The sequence below is a fragment of the Leiobunum rupestre genome, chromosome 3 (genome assembly GCF_980474605.1).
Source record: "Leiobunum rupestre chromosome 3, qqLeiRupe1.1.hap1, whole genome shotgun sequence".
NCBI classification, from domain to species: domain Eukaryota; kingdom Metazoa; phylum Arthropoda; class Arachnida; order Opiliones; family Sclerosomatidae; genus Leiobunum; species Leiobunum rupestre.
Genome location: NC_143386.1, coordinates 61776633 through 61794009, shown reverse-complemented (window position 1 = coordinate 61794009; position 17377 = coordinate 61776633). Strand labels below are relative to the sequence as shown.

Sequence of the window (17377 nt, the reverse complement as noted above, 5' to 3'; positions counted from 1 at the left end):
GTATGATCGCCTCCTCCCGTTGAAGCGCATTTAGAAATTGAAGCGTAGCTCCATCGCCTCTATACGTTACGGGCTCGCTAGGTTTCCCATCCGGACCAATGATACAATAGCTCCAACCACATGATATGTGGAGGGATAATGTTGTAGTGGAGGATAAAGTAGAATCCGGCATGCAAGTATGCGCCTTAGGTAAAATAGCCTCGAAATCGGCGTATATTACGTAAGGTACCTAGAGGATATAATCGTTAGTAAACTATAATATAACAAAAATTCGAAATAAAATTTAATATTACCTTTTGGCACCATCCATATTTCTTGAACCCGAGAACTGGATCTTTAGTAGGCATCTTGACTAGTTGAGGTCCGTGTGATTTACAAATATCCACGTGTATTTGGTGATTACTTTCCGCGTTCGTTCCGGCCGTACGGTGGAGACAATAGCGACAATAGTAGGTTTTTCTACAGTTTTTGGTATGGTCACTAAGGAGGCGGCTTAAACTCTTTATCAGACAGTAATGGAATTTTCCCCCTTCGGCTAGAAGTAGCAAATCTATTTGTCGAGATTCGTCGACGACTCGTTCACTCACGAAGCGCGGGAAAACTACACCCTCGTACGCGAATACGTTAATGGAAATGTCATTGTTGATTTCGAATTTCTTTATCCGATCCGAATTCAATTCAAATGGAAATTTAACATCCGAAAGATTCAATACGTTTTCATACCGAATGTAGTTGCGTACGAGATTAGGGTTACGTTCTACGGGATACAGTTTGGCTAAAATCGACCAAAGAAAACACCTTTCGTCATTATTTCTTACGTTGATGATAGCCTTTTTGTTGACGAGTCTCACTGGTGTTTCGATGAAAGATCCACCCACTAACGGTGCGTAGGTGATAATGTTGATTTGGAGAAAAAGAATTCGATCCAAAACCCATCCCGATCCCTGATTTTCGAACTCCGCCATAGATTGCGCAATTTTTTTAATACTCTCATCGATTTGTTCACTTATCACTTCCGGACTTAACGTGGCGTAGGAACATCCACGGAAATAGGGCATTACCTCGGCCAATCCCGCTTCGTTGGCCAAGGGACGAGTGTATCGACATCGGACTGTTAGGTACCATTTTAATCCCTTCTTGATTGAAAGCTTATTTATTACGTAGTTTTTAATCGCATGTCGATGACGTGTAATGAAAAGCTCCACATCCGTTTCCACTCGCGATGGGGTGAAACGTGCGGCGAAGACGTTATCATCGAGGGCGAATATCTCCTCCAATTGATCCGGCGCGGGTGCGCTTTCGTCGAGATTTTCCGGTTGAGTACTCTGGTTCGCCGATTCCCACTGCTGCATAAATTCTCCCGCATTTTCGTCGTTTTCATTGTCTAGTATCTCCTGGTAAACAATATTTGCTAAAAGATCATCGTTGAACTGACTGTCCCTGAAATTGAAAGAGTCCGTTCTCCGTCTTTTTTTAGCTGGAGTTCCTGTCGATTCGGGTCGTGAACGTTTGACGCGATGTACTAGTCTATTTTGGTTAGGAACGTAGTCAGCCCGATGGGAGGGACCGGCTTCTTGACTCCAATGAATACCTTCTCGATAATTCGGATCGGGATTAGCGGTAATTACATCGTTTGTCGATCCAACAGGGTGAGTAGACGATACAGCGTTGCAAGTCGTTGGTACAGCGTTGAGTGCCTTCACTGCGGAGAGGGAAGTCGTCGGTACAGCGTTGAGAGTCGACGGAGCGAGGTCGAGCGACGGTAGAGCGGGCACGAGAGGTCCCGGGGCGGTCAGGAGAGTCGTCGGTACAGCGCTGAGAGTCTTCGGTACGGGCAGGAGAGGTCTCGGTGCTGGCATGAGAGTCGCCGGTATAGCGTTGAGATGCTTCGGTACGAAGGGGAGAGTTACCGGTACAGTGGGAAGAACGGTTTGGTTGGAAACTTCGGTAGGTGAGCCGGCGGCTCGCGGCGAGTGAACGGCTCCATCAACAGATGGATCGGATCTTTGTTCTTGGTTATCCGAAGAGTTACGGTGGTGTTTCTGGATATGGGATATTAATTTAACGCGGCGGGTATAGGCAGCTCCACATTCATCACACGAAAACCTTTTTTCGTCATGTTTTTCACTAACGTGACGGAAAAGATTTTTTTTCGCGGAAAACTGAGAGGGACATTGTTCACAGAGAAACATTATAATTGAAATTTTATTTACTAGGTACAGAATCGTGATGGCTGACTAAAGTCAAAGCGATAATGGATAGATATCCCATATACGTCCTCTCTTTTATATCGTGATACTATTATCACGTGATTAACGCCATCCAATAAAATTAATTAAGGATGACGATATAAAATGATATCAGTCAAAACTTTCCGCAATCTAAATACTTAAAAATGCTGTTATTTGTGCATGGAAGATATGAAGATTGACGTCACCTTAAGATCGTCCAATCAAAATTTTTATAAGTGACTAATGACGATTCGTCATTGATACCATAATCTCAACAAATTACTCAAAAGTTTCCAAAATTCGTATTCAATAATTGAACTGTATGAACAACAGAAATGATAAGAGATAATGGTGAAATAAATAGTTTGTTTATTAAACAAACCGGGAAGGCCGATAAATTGTACATTGGAATGATTCTTGAAATAATATAGAAAGGGTAAACTTGGTATAAATACCAGACACGCTTGAAATTAAGAATCACAAATCGACAAGACACTTTTCTAAAAATGGTTAAGCGTTCCAGGACTTATTCAGAGAGTTCCGGAGAGTACAGTCGCGATATCGACTTTGCTATTAGGCTGCCGTCCTCTCAACCTGAATATGAGTAAGTATAATATTTTATGTGTTGGTTAAATCCACATTTTTCTCTATTGTAAAATTAATTCTGCGTAGTTCTGATGCTGACACGCTCCCTTACGCCCCGAGTCCCTCGCTTTTGGAGGAAATTCCACCAAATCCGAACGCAATGATTTCTGTCGTAACGGGGAATAATGCCAATGGGATAACGTATGTTTTTGGGTTTTTATTTTGTTTTTGTTTTTTTTTTTTTTTAATGCCATCTATACTATGACATGTATTAAAGTTTTAACATATTTTATCCTTGTTCTAAAATAGTATCATAAATTCCATAGTGGAGGAGATTTTCCCCATGATAGATGTTCCCGGGGACCGTGCCGATAACCTATTGTTAGCTATCATAGCTGAAATATCAGAAATTATAAGCGACAGGTACGGACTTAAATATATTTATGCTTTAGGAAGGGTGTATTAATTTATTTTTCTATAGCGGACAATCCTATGCTGATGCACAGATGGAGGCGGACGAGACACCTCACCCTCAACCTAACGTGCGAGGCACACAGTATGTTGTTCAAAATACTACCCGAAATTTCTTTATAGTGTATTAACAATATGATATTCCTAGTGTTGTTGACCGATTATGGAGATTGGTGATACGAAGGCGCTGGGAGCTCCGAGAAGCGGAAGGAAATGTTCCGGAAAGAGACGGGGGGCTGATGTTGAGGCTCATCAATATAGTGCTTCAAAACATGATGGAGTACGTCGAATTTTGAATAAATATGTTTCGATATGACATTTGACTCCTGCATTTTTAAATAGTAAGCATATTGTACATCATTCTCCACCCTCTAAGTATCGATATACCAAAGTAGTTCAGTTCTCTGTCCTCTAAGTATTGATATATCAAAGTAGTTCAGTTCTCTGTCCTCTAAGTATCGATATACCAATGTAGTTCAGTTCTCTGTCCTCTAAGTATTGATATATCAAAGTAGTTCAGTTCTCTGTCCTCTAAGTATCGACCCCTTTTCTCCCCCTTTTCTCCCCCTTCTCTCCCCCTTCTCCCCTTGCCTCCCCCTGCTCCCCCTTCTCCCCCTTGCTTCCCCCTGCTCCCCCTTCTCCCCCTTGCCTCCCCCTGCTCCCCCTAGTGCTTGAACATACACTCTCCTACTACTATCCTTAATAAGTTTCTTATGGAATTACTTTTAAATAGGTTGCGCGAGTGTGGGTATTCAATTTGACATCAAGCCTTATAACCAATTATTGATTACAAACTAGTCTTGCTTTAATTCAAACCCACATTGAGAAAGGGCAGTTACGTTAGTCAATAAAATATTGCTCCATAAGATTTTCTTTAGAATCACTTAAACTACCGTTAATTACTGGTAAAGAATTTTCTAATACTTAATAAGTGTTGAAATTATTACTAATCGAAATAATAACCTATAGCTTAAGAACGGCATAATTTATTGGTATTAAAGCTTTAAAGGAATCTGTATTACTTGTAATTTCATTCGCTTTGCTACAATTAGTGTATTTAAATTTAAATTAAAGTTTTAAAATTATTTTAAGAAATTAATTTTAAACGTTGGTAAAACGTTAACAACAGATGTCGGTATTACTAATAATAATTTATCGTTGTTGGGCTAGCCTCCCTTAAGGCCACCTGTGGAAAGGCATTAAAAGTCGGTCGTTAACTTGGTGCTAAGGTGGTGCCTCATCTTTTCGCTAAGCCTATGTTACTTTCGTAAGTACTGCAATGAAACTTTAAACTGTTGTTTTAAGTGTGGTTAGTCGTGTGGTTAGAAACGTATCTTCAGTACTTATCACCCTTGTAGTAACGGATTCAAATCCCCGGGGCGTCAAATTTGTTAGGACTTAATTTATATGATTGAATAGGGTAGCCACCCCCCCCCCCCCGACAGGATAAAATAAATCTTACTATTAATTATTTATTATCTTTATAATTTAAGAGCTTGATTGCACGTGACTACAATATTTTATTTCAAATTTATCCCAAGCCAAAAATATTCCGACCGGCAAATATATTTGTGCAAATACAGGGTGTGTCAATTTGCTCGATCAGGGCTTTTTTCTCAAAAAAATATTTTTCCTAGTGTTTAGAATTTTTTAGAGCATATTGGTTAGGTATTATAAATTGCAGTGAAATTAAACGAATATTCGCGGTTTTGGAAAATTAATTTTCTCACCGGTAGGTGTCACACAAGGTTCGTAAAAATGCTTGCTGCACTCTAATGTTGGCTCACGCGGACGCGCCGGTTTTGGGGGGAAAACCTTTGGGGCGGGAAGAAGTGGCGTGCCTCCAGCTTTCGACGTCACAAATTCCAGAGATAAAAGATACAAGTAAGTAAAGGTTTTAATTAAATTATTATAATATTGGAGTTTTCTACCATGTCTAAGTGCACCATCAGTAGTTGTAACAGTAAAAGAAAGTGGAAGAGTAGGCTGTGATATTTTAAAATACCAGCCGCAATTAATAATCAGTGCGCTAAAACTAAGGAACTATCAACATTACGGAGGCTGAAGTGGTTTGAGAATATTAATCGTGAGGATGTTAATGAGCACACAGCAAAACCAATTACAGTTGTTTGTAGATTACATTTTATTTCTGGTAAGTTTAGGCTTTTCTCAGCTGCTAAACCTTGGTTTTTAATACAAATTAAATTACAGGAAAACCTGCCAAATTGTTGAATGATTCAAATCCTGACTGGGTACCAACTTTGCAATTGGATGATAGGAACGAAAAGGTTATTTTCAGAGGAGTTTCTCCAGGAAATATTAGAATGAAACGGCGTTTACTCCTTGATATGAACAGCCCACCCAATAGGCAGCCCAAATCTCCAAACTGCTCAGAGGAGCATTGGTAGTGGGTAATAAAGAAAATGCTGAAGAAAATAGTGAGCCTATAATAAACCATGGAACTTCGGTTATGGATTGTGGAACTTGCATCTCGATATAATGCCACTATGAATCACTTGGCTCCGATTGTATATATCTACTCCAGCTACGTATAACTCTACTCTATTACTGTATAGTTCAGTTTCAACCAAAGACAGCTCAACATCAACTGCCGATGGTTCAGTGTCAACCAAGGATAGCTCAACGTCAACCTCTAATGTGTCGGTGTCAATTACTACAAATACTGATCCCTACAATTATACGCGCACTGTGAAATGTCAAACTGATCTGTCGGCGTGTGGTATAGTTGCTCTAGAGAAAGATAATTTGTGTTTGCGAGAAGAATTGTACGCTCTTAGACCAAAAGCACTGCAATTTGAATTCAAGGAGAAGACTTTTGAAGAAAATGACGAAATGGTAAAATTTTACACTGGTTTGTAATGGTTTACAATTCTAATGAATTTATTCAAATTGGTTTGCACAAATGTATCCTTTTCATATCGCAACTCTTGGACTCAGTTTCAAGAATTTATGATTTTTCTAACGCGCTTACGATTGAATTTACCTTCTGAAGATTTAGGGTACCGTTTTAAAATTTCTGAATCAACGACAAGTAGAATATTTGATAAGTGGCTTGAGGCCATGTATAAACGCCTATATAATGTTGTTTACTGGCCTGAACGGGAAAATCTTTATAAAACAATGCCACCAGAGGTTTTCATAGATAGGCCAACGTCACTCCTTCCTAGAGCCATAACGTGCTCACAGTACAAACACCACAATACTCAAGGTTCTGTTAGTTTCATTTCTGATGGCTGGGGGGACGAACTAGTGATAAATATCTAACGGAACATTCTGGTTTACTAAAACATTTGTTGCCTAATGATTTGGTTTTGGCAGACCGGGGCTTTGATATTGCTGAAACCTTAGGCTTCTGTTGTGCTAAATTAGCAATACCAGCATTTACCAAAGGAAAAGATCAACTACCGGCTTTGGAAATCGTGAATACTAGGAAAATAGCGCATCTACCAATTCATGTAGAAAGAGTTATAGGCTTGGTTAGAAAAAAATACAAAATATTACAAGCTTGCTTGCCGGTTGAAATGGTAACTAAAAAGAAAGGTGACAATGTTACGCCCCTTGATAAAATTGCTAGAGTTTCTTGCGCTTTAACAAATTTATGTCCATATAAAAAAACAGTAAATTGATTTTGGAAATTTTTATGTAAATCTCGAAAATTCAATTAAAAGACCTTTTTAATAGTTTAAACAAAATGTTCAGGAAGTTTTTATCCAACAAAAAGTCTTTAAAAGCTGTGAACGCACTTTCGATTTAACAACTAATGGAGAACAGTGCGACATCTATGTTTGAATGAGCTACTTTTTACTTAAAAAATTAATTTTAAAACAATTTACCAAAACCGTATTTAAAATTATAAATTTAAAAACTTCTAATACGTTCTGTTAATCTGCCTAATATCACAAAGTAAATTTTACCACAAATTTATCACTTAACAGCTTTTTTTTTTGGTAGAGCTCTTTCGTTTTGATTTAGAGAAATTGAACTTTCTGCAGTCTGGGCAAAACCACTCTTTACATTTTGGAGCTTTTTTTTTATTTTTAAACAATCGAAATGAAACCTTTTTTTATCACAGTCTTTGTTGTCGCAACAAACCATATTCCCACTTTCGGGCTGCTGAAAAAAACAAAACAGTTTGTTGGTTAAATTCAACGTATTTATATCGTTCGTTCCAATATCACTTACAACATGTTTTGTCGAAAACCATTTACTTGTTTGTCAGGGTAGCATATGGTTTTGATGAGGCTAACGGAAGGGTTTGCCGGATCTGAATGGCATGCACTCTTCATCCGTGATGCAGTAATTCTACCAGCTCTTTGCTTCAACCATTCCTTGCATTTGCTCTGCAGCCTAGTGGCTTCTTCAATTTTTGTTGCGAATTCTTCAGGCCTTTGGTAATTTTTCCAAAAAATTAAAAATTTTTAAAAATGCAAAAACTAGAAACAATTTATCAAAATTGACGAAAAAAAAATTAAATATATCAATTTTCCAAGGGGGCACCATTAGAAATTTTCAAAATCCCATATTTTTTTCGGTAAGGAATTTTCCATTTTGTGTTGTCAAAAACATTTTCGGTTGCCATGGCAAAACTAATGCCCGTTGAAACTTTTCCTTTTGGGAATTTTCATGATTCATTAACGCCTACTTAACCCCCGAGTTTGAACAAAATCGGTGTGTTACACCTCGGGTAGTCTCATTGTTAGTTAAAAACTACTGATTTTTATCGTTTGAATAGTTTTGATACCGATAAAGCAACAATATAAATATATTTAAAATTATTGAAAAAAAAGTTATTTCTTTAGAAAGTTTCCTAGATTTCTTTTAAAAATTTATATAAGTATTCATTTGAAATGTTTATTTATTACACTGAACTTTTGATCTCTCAGAAAATTTCACGTGACAACACCTGTACCAACCATTGAGTTGGGAATAAATAGAGGTACAACTAAATCTGGCTGGCGCTGGACCAATTTCGTTCAATAAGGAGACAATTCAACTTTATCGTTCTACCGTGGCGGCATCTGTCTCTAGTGGTGGAAACTATATTGCAATTGAATTTTTTCGCGAATCTGATGCGAAATTGAAATGTATGATTTATCGTAACAAACAAACCTTTGAAGTTGTTTAAAAATAATTTTATTCTGTCAACACGATCCTTTGTAACTCAAGTTACGGTGAGTTAGCCAATAATTATTTATTTTCAGCCATTACATTACAAAATATAGATGGCTCTACCGCCTAATTATGAAGATGAATTTCATACAGTCTTATCAGAACAGGTCCCGCGTAACCATGGCAACCGAAATCGTAATTGTAATTCTAGCAGTATTATTCCCAATTCAATGGTACCAACCCAACATGGTGTAAAACATTTCGGTAAAAATAAGGTGCTTCGTTATAGCAGATCAATTCAATCATATCTAACATTTATATTTTAGTACTGCATTTTTCAAAGGGTAAAGAACAGAAAAAATAAATTATCTAGGAGCCTTAAAATTAATTAAACAATTAATAAAAGAATGAGCAAGTGGTAATATTTTCGATTCTCACAATACTAAAATAATTTTTTTTTGGTATAACAAACTGTATTAATCATTTTGACTTTAAAACAAGTTGGCAAGCCAAAATATACCTCTCCTCGGAAGAATTGTCCCTAGTGGTATTAATTTATCGATATGACCCTTAAAGATAGATCTCCGCAATTCAGAGTTATTTACTAAAACCTTAATCCCGGTTCTATCCCGCCCGGTATAAAATTTTAATTATAATTAAAATAATTGAGACGAAACAACCGATTATAATTTTTTCAGAATATTATAAATTAAGTAGTTACAACAGTGCGTTAGAGGTACTAAAACAATGCACAATTGAATTTAACCCTATTTACAGTACAAGTTTATCAGTTGAATATAATACGAAGCAAATTTTAATGAAAGAAATATCTACAGAGGGAATTTGTATTTTTTACCTCTCCGAGGGGACTTTGTACCATAGGAGGGGTTATACAACCACCGTGTCTGTCTGTCTGTGGGTGGGTGGGTCTGTCTGTCTGTCTGTGGGTCTGTCTGTCAGGCCTGCGAACGCGTTCGCATTTTCGAGGCAAAGGGTAATCACTGCGTACGCAGTTTCTTAGAATCAGGGAAAAGGTTTTTCCAAAAGCGCCCTCTTTTCGTCATTGGGTGTAGTACAATTTTTTAATCGGCCGGGATTCGAAACCGAGCCCTCTTGAACGACAGGTGAGGGTTCTATCGCATAACCACGGATACAGTTACGCTTCACTGAAAATTAAAAACTCTTCCGAGCAGAGGTATATTTTGGCTTTCCAACTTGTTTTATTTCAACACTCGCCCTTGGTGAAGATACCGTAGAATAGCTATATTTGACATCTGGTAGTGGACGACTCGTAGACTTCCAGTTGACGTTGTGACACATACCGCATGAAAAAGACCAATGCCGTCCAATTTCCTATATCATATAATGACTCGCACACCCAGGAAATCAATGACTGCATTAGGAATCGTAGATATCCAAATATATACACCAAATGTATTAACAAGAAGCAAAAACCTTACCATCAACAAAGCACATAGAGCCACGAGACTAAACGACAGCTCGTATATCAATAAACGTTAAATAAACGCCTTTGCATTATTACAACTATGTTTAGGACGATAAGGAAACCCCCTAAATAAATAACAAAAACTAACAAAGTCGATCACCCACAGGTTCTACCCTTAAACCCTCTTATCTCTGCTGACTGCGCTAAAACAAGATTTGACCTTTAAAATTTCATACGTAAGAAATGAAGACTTTAAAAACCATTAATATACTCTTCCGCTAAGAGTGATATTCCTACGCGAGCTGTGCGCTAGTAAAATGGCGCCAATTCTCTGTGCATCTAAAATGTATCAGGTTGCGGCTTAAAGAGTTTCAAGCTAATGGCCAAGTTATAAAACAATGTGATGCTAAATACATTGAAACATTTTATTTATAACAAAGCTTTAACAAAGTTAGAATTGTTTCAACGTCACACACATTCAAAATACGCAGAAGTAACGTTATACTACACCCAATGCAATATCAAACATTAAAGTAACAGAAACAAAAACAAAATAAACATCTACGTAAGATGTTTATAATATTCCCACCCAAACAAATATTACATTTATTTTTATCCCTGTTTTACTGGTATTTAGATGTAGACGTCAATGGTAAAACGTCCGCGTCATAAGAATGTACCCCGGGTTCGATTCCTGATGACGATCATATTGTCAGCGTAGAAAATAAGGACATGAATTTGCGAGTTGATGATGAATATTTATTTACAGTTAAAAAGTTACAGGGATGAATGTTTAGTTACAATGAAAATATAAAAGTAATAATGCAAGAACTTATGTACACGCGCAAGGGTCTCAGCCGAACTTGTGGCTCGCGGGAGGCTCCCGTAACTTAGGGCAGGCTTTTTCCGCCTAATGCGTCCCAGGTCAAGTGAGCGGCTCTTTAGCGGGCTTGGCTTTTCAGCCTTAATATTTCCCACTAAGAGAGCTGAGAGAAGTCTTCCCTCCGGCTGGCGTTGAAGCTCCTTTTATACCCTGGGCCCCATTGTCCGCCAGTGACGCTTGGGTTTTTTTCGAACTTTCCCTTCTTCCCCTCGCTTGCGGCGGCGGTCCTGCTAGATCCCTCTCTTGGTCCGTCTGTTGATTCGTCCGTCCAAGAAGCTCCCTGGTCCGTTGTAGCGACAGCTTCCCGTCGGAGAAAGAGCCGTCTCGGCGATCGCTGGCGTCCAGAAGGAGAAAGGCGTCGGCGGGGTCAACGTAGTCCGTGATAACCTCGGTGGTTAAGTAGGTGGTTGAGAGATCCACTGGTTGGTCTGGAGGGGTAACGGGATGTTGTAGCCGATGCTGACGACGCAGATTCCGGCGTTGCTGTTTTTCCCTACGACCAATCACTCGAGGATTGAGCGGAGCTGCATTCTGAAGTTGCTTGATGTGTTCGGTAAAACGCTGTCGACGGCGCTGGGCAGAGGGCTTCATGGCGTGAAATCGAAATGAACCCGACGAGAGTGGTGATAAAAATGACCGGCCAAAGTGCCGTGCCGTATGAAGGCGGGGTTGAAACACCTGTGGGGATAAAATAGTAGTGGCTTACGGGCAGGGGGGAAAATGGTCCGGAGAAGAACGACGGCGCGAAGAGCGACGTGTAGCCCCCTGGGGTTGGGGAAGGACCGATTCCAAGGGTCCCCCATGTGAGAAATTTTAAAAAATTTAAAAAATTTTAAAAAACCAAAATATTAAAAAAATTGTTAAACATTGACGAAGAAAATCAAAATTGATCACATTTTGATCAATTTGAACCAAATGGGTGAAAATGAACCGATATGGCTTAAATAGGAAAAATTTCCATTTTATGTTGTCGAAATCATTTTTCGATGCCATGGCAAAACCGTTGCCCATTGTATAAATTCCCTTTAGGATTTTTCAAGTTACATGAAGGTCTACCAATCCCCCGAGTTTGAACAAAATCGGTGTGTAACACCTCGGGTCGTCTCCTTGTAAGTAGGGGAGAAACAACTGATTCCAAACGTGTGAGAGGTGTATTCAAGCACACAAAAAAAAGAGTAATGAAAAACACAAAAATAGCAGACGACCCTTTCACTTCGAAGGGCCGAATGTAAATCAAAAACAAAATATAACAAGGCTGCCATATGTGAAGCATAATCGCTTTCCCATAAACCACATAGTCCCCCTGCTTCACATATTCAGTCAGTCACATAATCAGTCAACACTTGTAACCTTTCTTTCGGAAAGGCTTTGGTGAATATATCTGCCAGGTTAGCTTTTGAGTTGACATACACGATTGTAAATAAACCTTCGGCCACTTGTTCCCGTAAATATTTCACACGTAGATCTAAATATTTTGTACGCACATTGTCAACTTTATTCTTCATGCACTGTATAGCAGCCTGGTTATCTATTTTCATCTGTATCTCTCCGGATAAGGAGGAAGGGAAAACCGTTCTACATTCGTTAAGAATACACTTTATGTAGAGGAGTTCTTTGGTTGTTTCTACAGCCGCTATTAACTCAGTGCAGTGAGGGATTGTTTCTTTGATTTCCAAGCTATAGGTGTTTTTCCACACATGATGAGATGTCGACTTCCTGGTTTCGGGGTCTGAAGCCCATGAGGCGTCGCTATAGGCAATGAATTGTGGGTTTTCAGTGTACTCCATGAATAATGATTTCTTCTTCGTCGTGATGATATAATTCCACAAGTGAAGTAAATGATTCCAGGTGTCGAGGTTATAGTTATTGTTATATTTCGCGAGGACGTTCACAGCATATAATATATCGGGGCGAGTATGACGTGCTATATATAGTAGCCGCCCGATCATACTTCGAAAAGGTACTTGTGGTTCTTTCCTTTCTTCTTCTTCTTGGTTAGATCCCGCGATCACCGTTCGAAATTTTAGAGGTTCGTAGGTCATCTTGTAGGGAATGCCATCAAACTGTTTCTCTAAATGGTCAATATATCTCGTTTGTGACATTCGGAGTCCTAGCTTGTTCGGTTATTTGTATGTCAATTCCCAAGAACGTTTTTACTCTTCCTAGGACTTGGGTGTCAAACTTTCCTTGTAGCAGAGCCAGGATTTTGGTCATCACTTGCTGATCTCGATTTAAAATCAGGATATCATCTACATATACCGGAATGATACAATCCCATTGGAAACGATATACGCCTTGACATGATCTTAGTTCTTGAAATCCCATCATTTTCAGTTCTTCATCAAGTTTATTATGCCAACAACGTCCTGATTGACGAAGCCCGTAGAGGCTTTTATGTATTTCCCATACCTTGTTGTCAGTCGTTTCGTACCCTCTTAGTATTTCCATGTAGCTTTTCTGGTCTAAAACGACATACAAATAGGCACTTTTGATGTCTATGTGTTTATTTGACCACTTCAGGATAACAACAAGTACAAACAGAAATAAACGGACTAATAATAAATCGACCACTGGTGAGTATATTTCTTCATAGTCTGTTCCTTGCTGTTGATCATAACCTCGTGCGACCAATCGTGCCCTATGGCGAACAATCTGTCCATTCTCGTTCCTTTTTCGGACATATACCCATCTATTACCGAGTATTTTCACTTTGTCTGGTCTATGAACTGGCGTGAAGACGTCTCTTTCTTGTAGTGTCTGCACTTCGTCATCCATGGCTTTCTTCCATTGCACTGAGTCATTAGCACTCATGGCTTCTTCGTATGTTGTGGGATCATCTACATTGGCGAAGCATGTTTCCATATCCCTCAGGAAAACCAAATCTGGATCTGTGCCGATATCGTCGGATCGCTGTTGCGGTGTTAAATCACAAATTCCCGAGTATGTGTTTTTCGTAGAGTAGTCAATTAGCTCTGGGTCAATATCGATCTCATTTTCTCTGCAATATTCTAAAAGCTCTCGTCTACTTCGGAAACATCGCTTCATATCTCCATGTCTATAGTAGATGTCATATCTTCCGGCTGTGTCTCCAGTCGTTCTCTGTCTAGCTGTACGTCGCCATTCCTTCTCTTCTGTCGCTGCTGGTCTACCAGGTGTGATGTGATCAATCACTTCATCTTCACTAGTCTCTTCTTGGCTGGCTGGGTGTTCCGGATGTGGTGAAGGAGAATGTCCTCTTGGCGGTGTTGGTGAAGCTGGCGCTGTAATCCTTTTCCTGGATCTCGACTTGACCCCGTGTATTTCTTCTTCACCATCTGAAGTGAAAATCGTACATTATCTTCTGAACGGTTGTCGTCATCAGTCTTGAGGTCTTCCGCTCCTTGCCCAGTATGGGTCTCGTTGAACTTGACATTATCGCTTTCAATAATCTTGTCAGTGTTTGGATCCCAGATGCGATACCCACGTGTTGAGGTGGCGTATCCGATTAGTATGCCTTTCTTGGCTGTATCCGCAAATTTATTAACACGGGTCTGTTTCGGTACAAAATAATGCGCTTGGCTTCCTATCCTCTTACAATGTTTCACAGTAGGTGTATACCCATAGCGTTTTTCGAATGGGGTTTTGTTCTGCAACTTCTTTTGCGGTAACCGATTCTTGATGTACTTGAAAGTTTTCAACAATTACAATAATTTAATTACATTTACAATAATCTAATTACATTTAATATTTATTTAAACACTCCTACTGATACGGATTGGATTCGAACATCCAAATGACACCCATTTAACAATTTTCGCCCTTTCTAGACCCGAATACATCACATTACGACGAAATTTAACGCCTATAACCACTACACCACAATTTACCACGCTAAACGCTCATTTTTATATCACGTATTTTTTTACTAAAAGTCCAAGGCTTAAGAATATCGATCTTATGCACCGCATATGGATGTCATTTTATTTTATTTTTCATGGACTAAAGTCAGTAAAAGAGGCTAACACAACAAGGTTAAAATTTCTGACCAAAACGCTACCGCCATCTGGTGAGACCTATTTATATTTATCTGGAAATATTCAATATTTTTAGAAAATTAATTATAAATTTTCTATTTAAATTTAATAGAAATTATATAGCAAAGGCACTCAATGAAACTATAATCGCAGTTCCTTTAAAAGTTTTATCACTATACAACAACCCTTTTTACCTGTAACCGCGTGGAAAAATTACTATAGTGAAAAAAAAAAACAAAATGGCATCTCAACCCAAATCACCTACTTTTCCCTTAACTTTCCCATAGCGTGAAGGCAACGAGTTTAATGTTAAAAGTCGAGGTACCTATATATAACCAGGCGACGACTCGCCTGGTTATAATAAAATTAAAAGCAAAATTAATCAATTATTTTAATTTAAAATGCGGTCGTGGTCAGGAATCTACCCTGGGACATATTTTTACAGGCGGATTGTTTACCGTTGAGACATTGCCTTTCATATCGCTAGAATGAAAATCAAAGAAATCACAGGAAAACTCTTACAAGGAGAGGTATTTTTTGGCTTGCCAACTTGTTTGATAAAGTTTTTTTAAGCTAAAATATTATTTCACTAAAAAATGGTCGCCCAAACCCTCCCAGTCGGTAAGACCTCGGGTATAAAAGAAGTCGGGAAACATGACGAAGCCGCATTTCATCAGCTGTGGTCGCCTAATAGTTTTCATTTTGACTATTTTATTGTTCAAAAGTGATCGCGGAAATATGTCTTCTATTATTGTAATTCTCGTAGCGTCGAGTTTCGTCATGGTCAATGCCGTAGCTGTTCAATTCAATGATTGTGGTATGTTGCTGTGGTTGTAAATCATTTGTTGTGGGTTAAGACAGGGCAGTTAATACATTAATTTGTTCGTAGGTAACGGAAGTATGTTGAATCTGGTCGTGACTCCTTGTAATAGCGTACCTTGCGTCTTCGAACATGGCTCCACCATCCAGATCCAAGCTGTCATCCGTGCTCGTAAGTTCGATCAATTTCTTTGGACAACTTGACTACACCTGATTCTTATGTCGTTCGTTTTCTCGCAGCTTTCGGTGCTAGTTCGGCGACCACCTCTATTACTGGCAACTTGCGTGGTCGCGAGATGGTATTCCCCAAGGACAACGAGGACATCTGCTTGGGCAAGATCAAACCCGCCTGTCCCGTCAAGCCAGGAAATATCTACACCTATGCCTCCACCTTCCACATCCACAAGATGATCCCCGCCGTAAGTTCTTCTAATCGGTTTCAAGTTAAACGAAATAATTTATCTTCGTCGCTTAATCACGAGATTTTTTGGGTATCTTGTAGCAACTGATGGAAGTCACCTACAAGGGCGTGAACGAAGACGGAAAGAATCTAGCTTGCGCTCGTCTCAAGGTCCGCATCACGAAGGCATAAAGAAATGAATGCTGTAAATATTTTTATCATGTATTGTATATGTATGTACAATAAAACTGTCATTTTACCACTTTCATATTTGGGTTTCACTCGGCAAACCAAGTTATTGGTAGTTTTCACTAAAGGTGTTAACGGCAGCACAGATTCGGCCACTGGGGCGTAGAGCCTCCGTTTGAAACTAAAAATGAACGGAAGCTAGATAATCCTTAATAAGTTTCTTATGGAATTACTTTTAAATAGGTTGCGCGAGTGTGGGTATTCAATTTGACATCAAGCCTTATAACCAATTATTGATTACAAACTAGTCTTGCTTTAATTCAAACCCACATTGAGAAAGGGCAGTTACGTTAGTCAATAAAATATTGCTCCATAAGATTTTCTTTAGAATCACTTAAACTACCGTTAATTACTGGTAAAGAATTTTCTAATACTTAATAAGTGTTGAAATTATTACTAATCGAAATAATAACCTATAGCTTAAGAACGGCATAATTTATTGGTATTAAAGCTTTAAAGGAATCTGTATTACTTGTAATTTCATTCGCTTTGCTACAATTAGTGTATTTAAATTTAAATTAAAGTTTTAAAATTATTTTAAGAAATTAATTTTAAACGTTGGTAAAACGTTAACAACAGATGTCGGTATTACTAATAATAATTTATCGTTGTTGGGCTAGCCTCCCTTAAGGCCACCTGTGGAAAGGCATTAAAAGTCGGTCGTTAACTTGGTGCTAAGGTGGTGCCTCATCTTTTCGCTAAGCCTATGTTACTTTCGTAAGTACTGCAATGAAACTTTAAACTGTTGTTTTAAGTGTGGTTAGTCGTGTGGTTAGAAACGTATCTTCAGTACTTATCACCCTTGTAGTAACGGATTCAAATCCCCGGGGCGTCAAATTTGTTAGGACTTAATTTATATGATTGAATAGGGTAGCCACCCCCCCCCCCCCCCGACAGGATAAAATAAATCTTACTATTAATTATTTATTATCTTTATAATTTAAGAGCTTGATTGCACGTGACTACATTTTTTTATATCAAATTTATCCCAAGCCAAAAATATTCCGACCGGCAAATATATTTGTGCAAATACAGGGTGTGTCAATTTGCTCGATCAGGGCTTTTTTCTCAAAAAAATATTTTTCCTAGTGTTTAGAATTTTTTAGAGCATATTGGTTAGGTATTATAAATTGCAGTGAAATTAAACGA

General features: G+C 38.6%; 2 protein-coding genes across 2 annotated transcripts; both read left to right on the top strand.

Moving 5' to 3' along the window:
- Window positions 1–2603: 2603 nt before the first annotated feature.
- On the top strand, window positions 2604–3666 carry LOC149953795 (uncharacterized). Its single transcript, XM_090170283.1, has 5 exons — window positions 2604–2835; window positions 2904–3017; window positions 3126–3239; window positions 3298–3372; window positions 3436–3666. Exons 1-5 carry the CDS (start codon window positions 2738–2740, stop codon window positions 3581–3583), a joined length of 549 nt encoding a protein of 182 aa, XP_090026409.1. The 5' UTR covers window positions 2604–2737; the 3' UTR covers window positions 3584–3666.
- Window positions 3667–15498: 11832 nt separating this feature from the next.
- LOC149953794 (mite group 2 allergen-like Ixo r 2) lies at window positions 15499–16179 on the top strand. Its single transcript, XM_090169844.1, has 4 exons — window positions 15499–15577; window positions 15650–15751; window positions 15820–15998; window positions 16082–16179. Exons 1-4 carry the CDS (start codon window positions 15499–15501, stop codon window positions 16169–16171), a joined length of 450 nt encoding a protein of 149 aa, XP_090025970.1. The 3' UTR covers window positions 16172–16179.
- The last annotated feature ends 1198 nt before the right edge of the window (window positions 16180–17377 follow it).

What these genes read in the sequence shown, in the direction of transcription:
- LOC149953794 (XM_090169844.1), top strand. Translation starts at nt 15,499, where the DNA reads ATGTCTTCTATTATTGTAATTCTCGTAGCGTCGAGTTTCGTCATGGTC. An exon ending in TGTTCAATTCAATGATTGTG is followed by an intron (nt 15,578 to 15,649) that starts GTATGTTGCTGT and finishes ATTTGTTCGTAG; the next exon opens with GTAACGGAAGTATGTTGAAT. An exon ending in CCAAGCTGTCATCCGTGCTC is followed by an intron (nt 15,752 to 15,819) that starts GTAAGTTCGATC and finishes GTTTTCTCGCAG; the next exon opens with CTTTCGGTGCTAGTTCGGCG.
- LOC149953795 (XM_090170283.1), top strand. Translation starts at nt 2,738, where the DNA reads ATGGTTAAGCGTTCCAGGACTTATTCAGAGAGTTCCGGAGAGTACAGT. An exon ending in TCCTCTCAACCTGAATATGA is followed by an intron (nt 2,836 to 2,903) that starts GTAAGTATAATA and finishes AATTCTGCGTAG; the next exon opens with TTCTGATGCTGACACGCTCC. An exon ending in TCAGAAATTATAAGCGACAG is followed by an intron (nt 3,240 to 3,297) that starts GTACGGACTTAA and finishes ATTTTTCTATAG; the next exon opens with CGGACAATCCTATGCTGATG.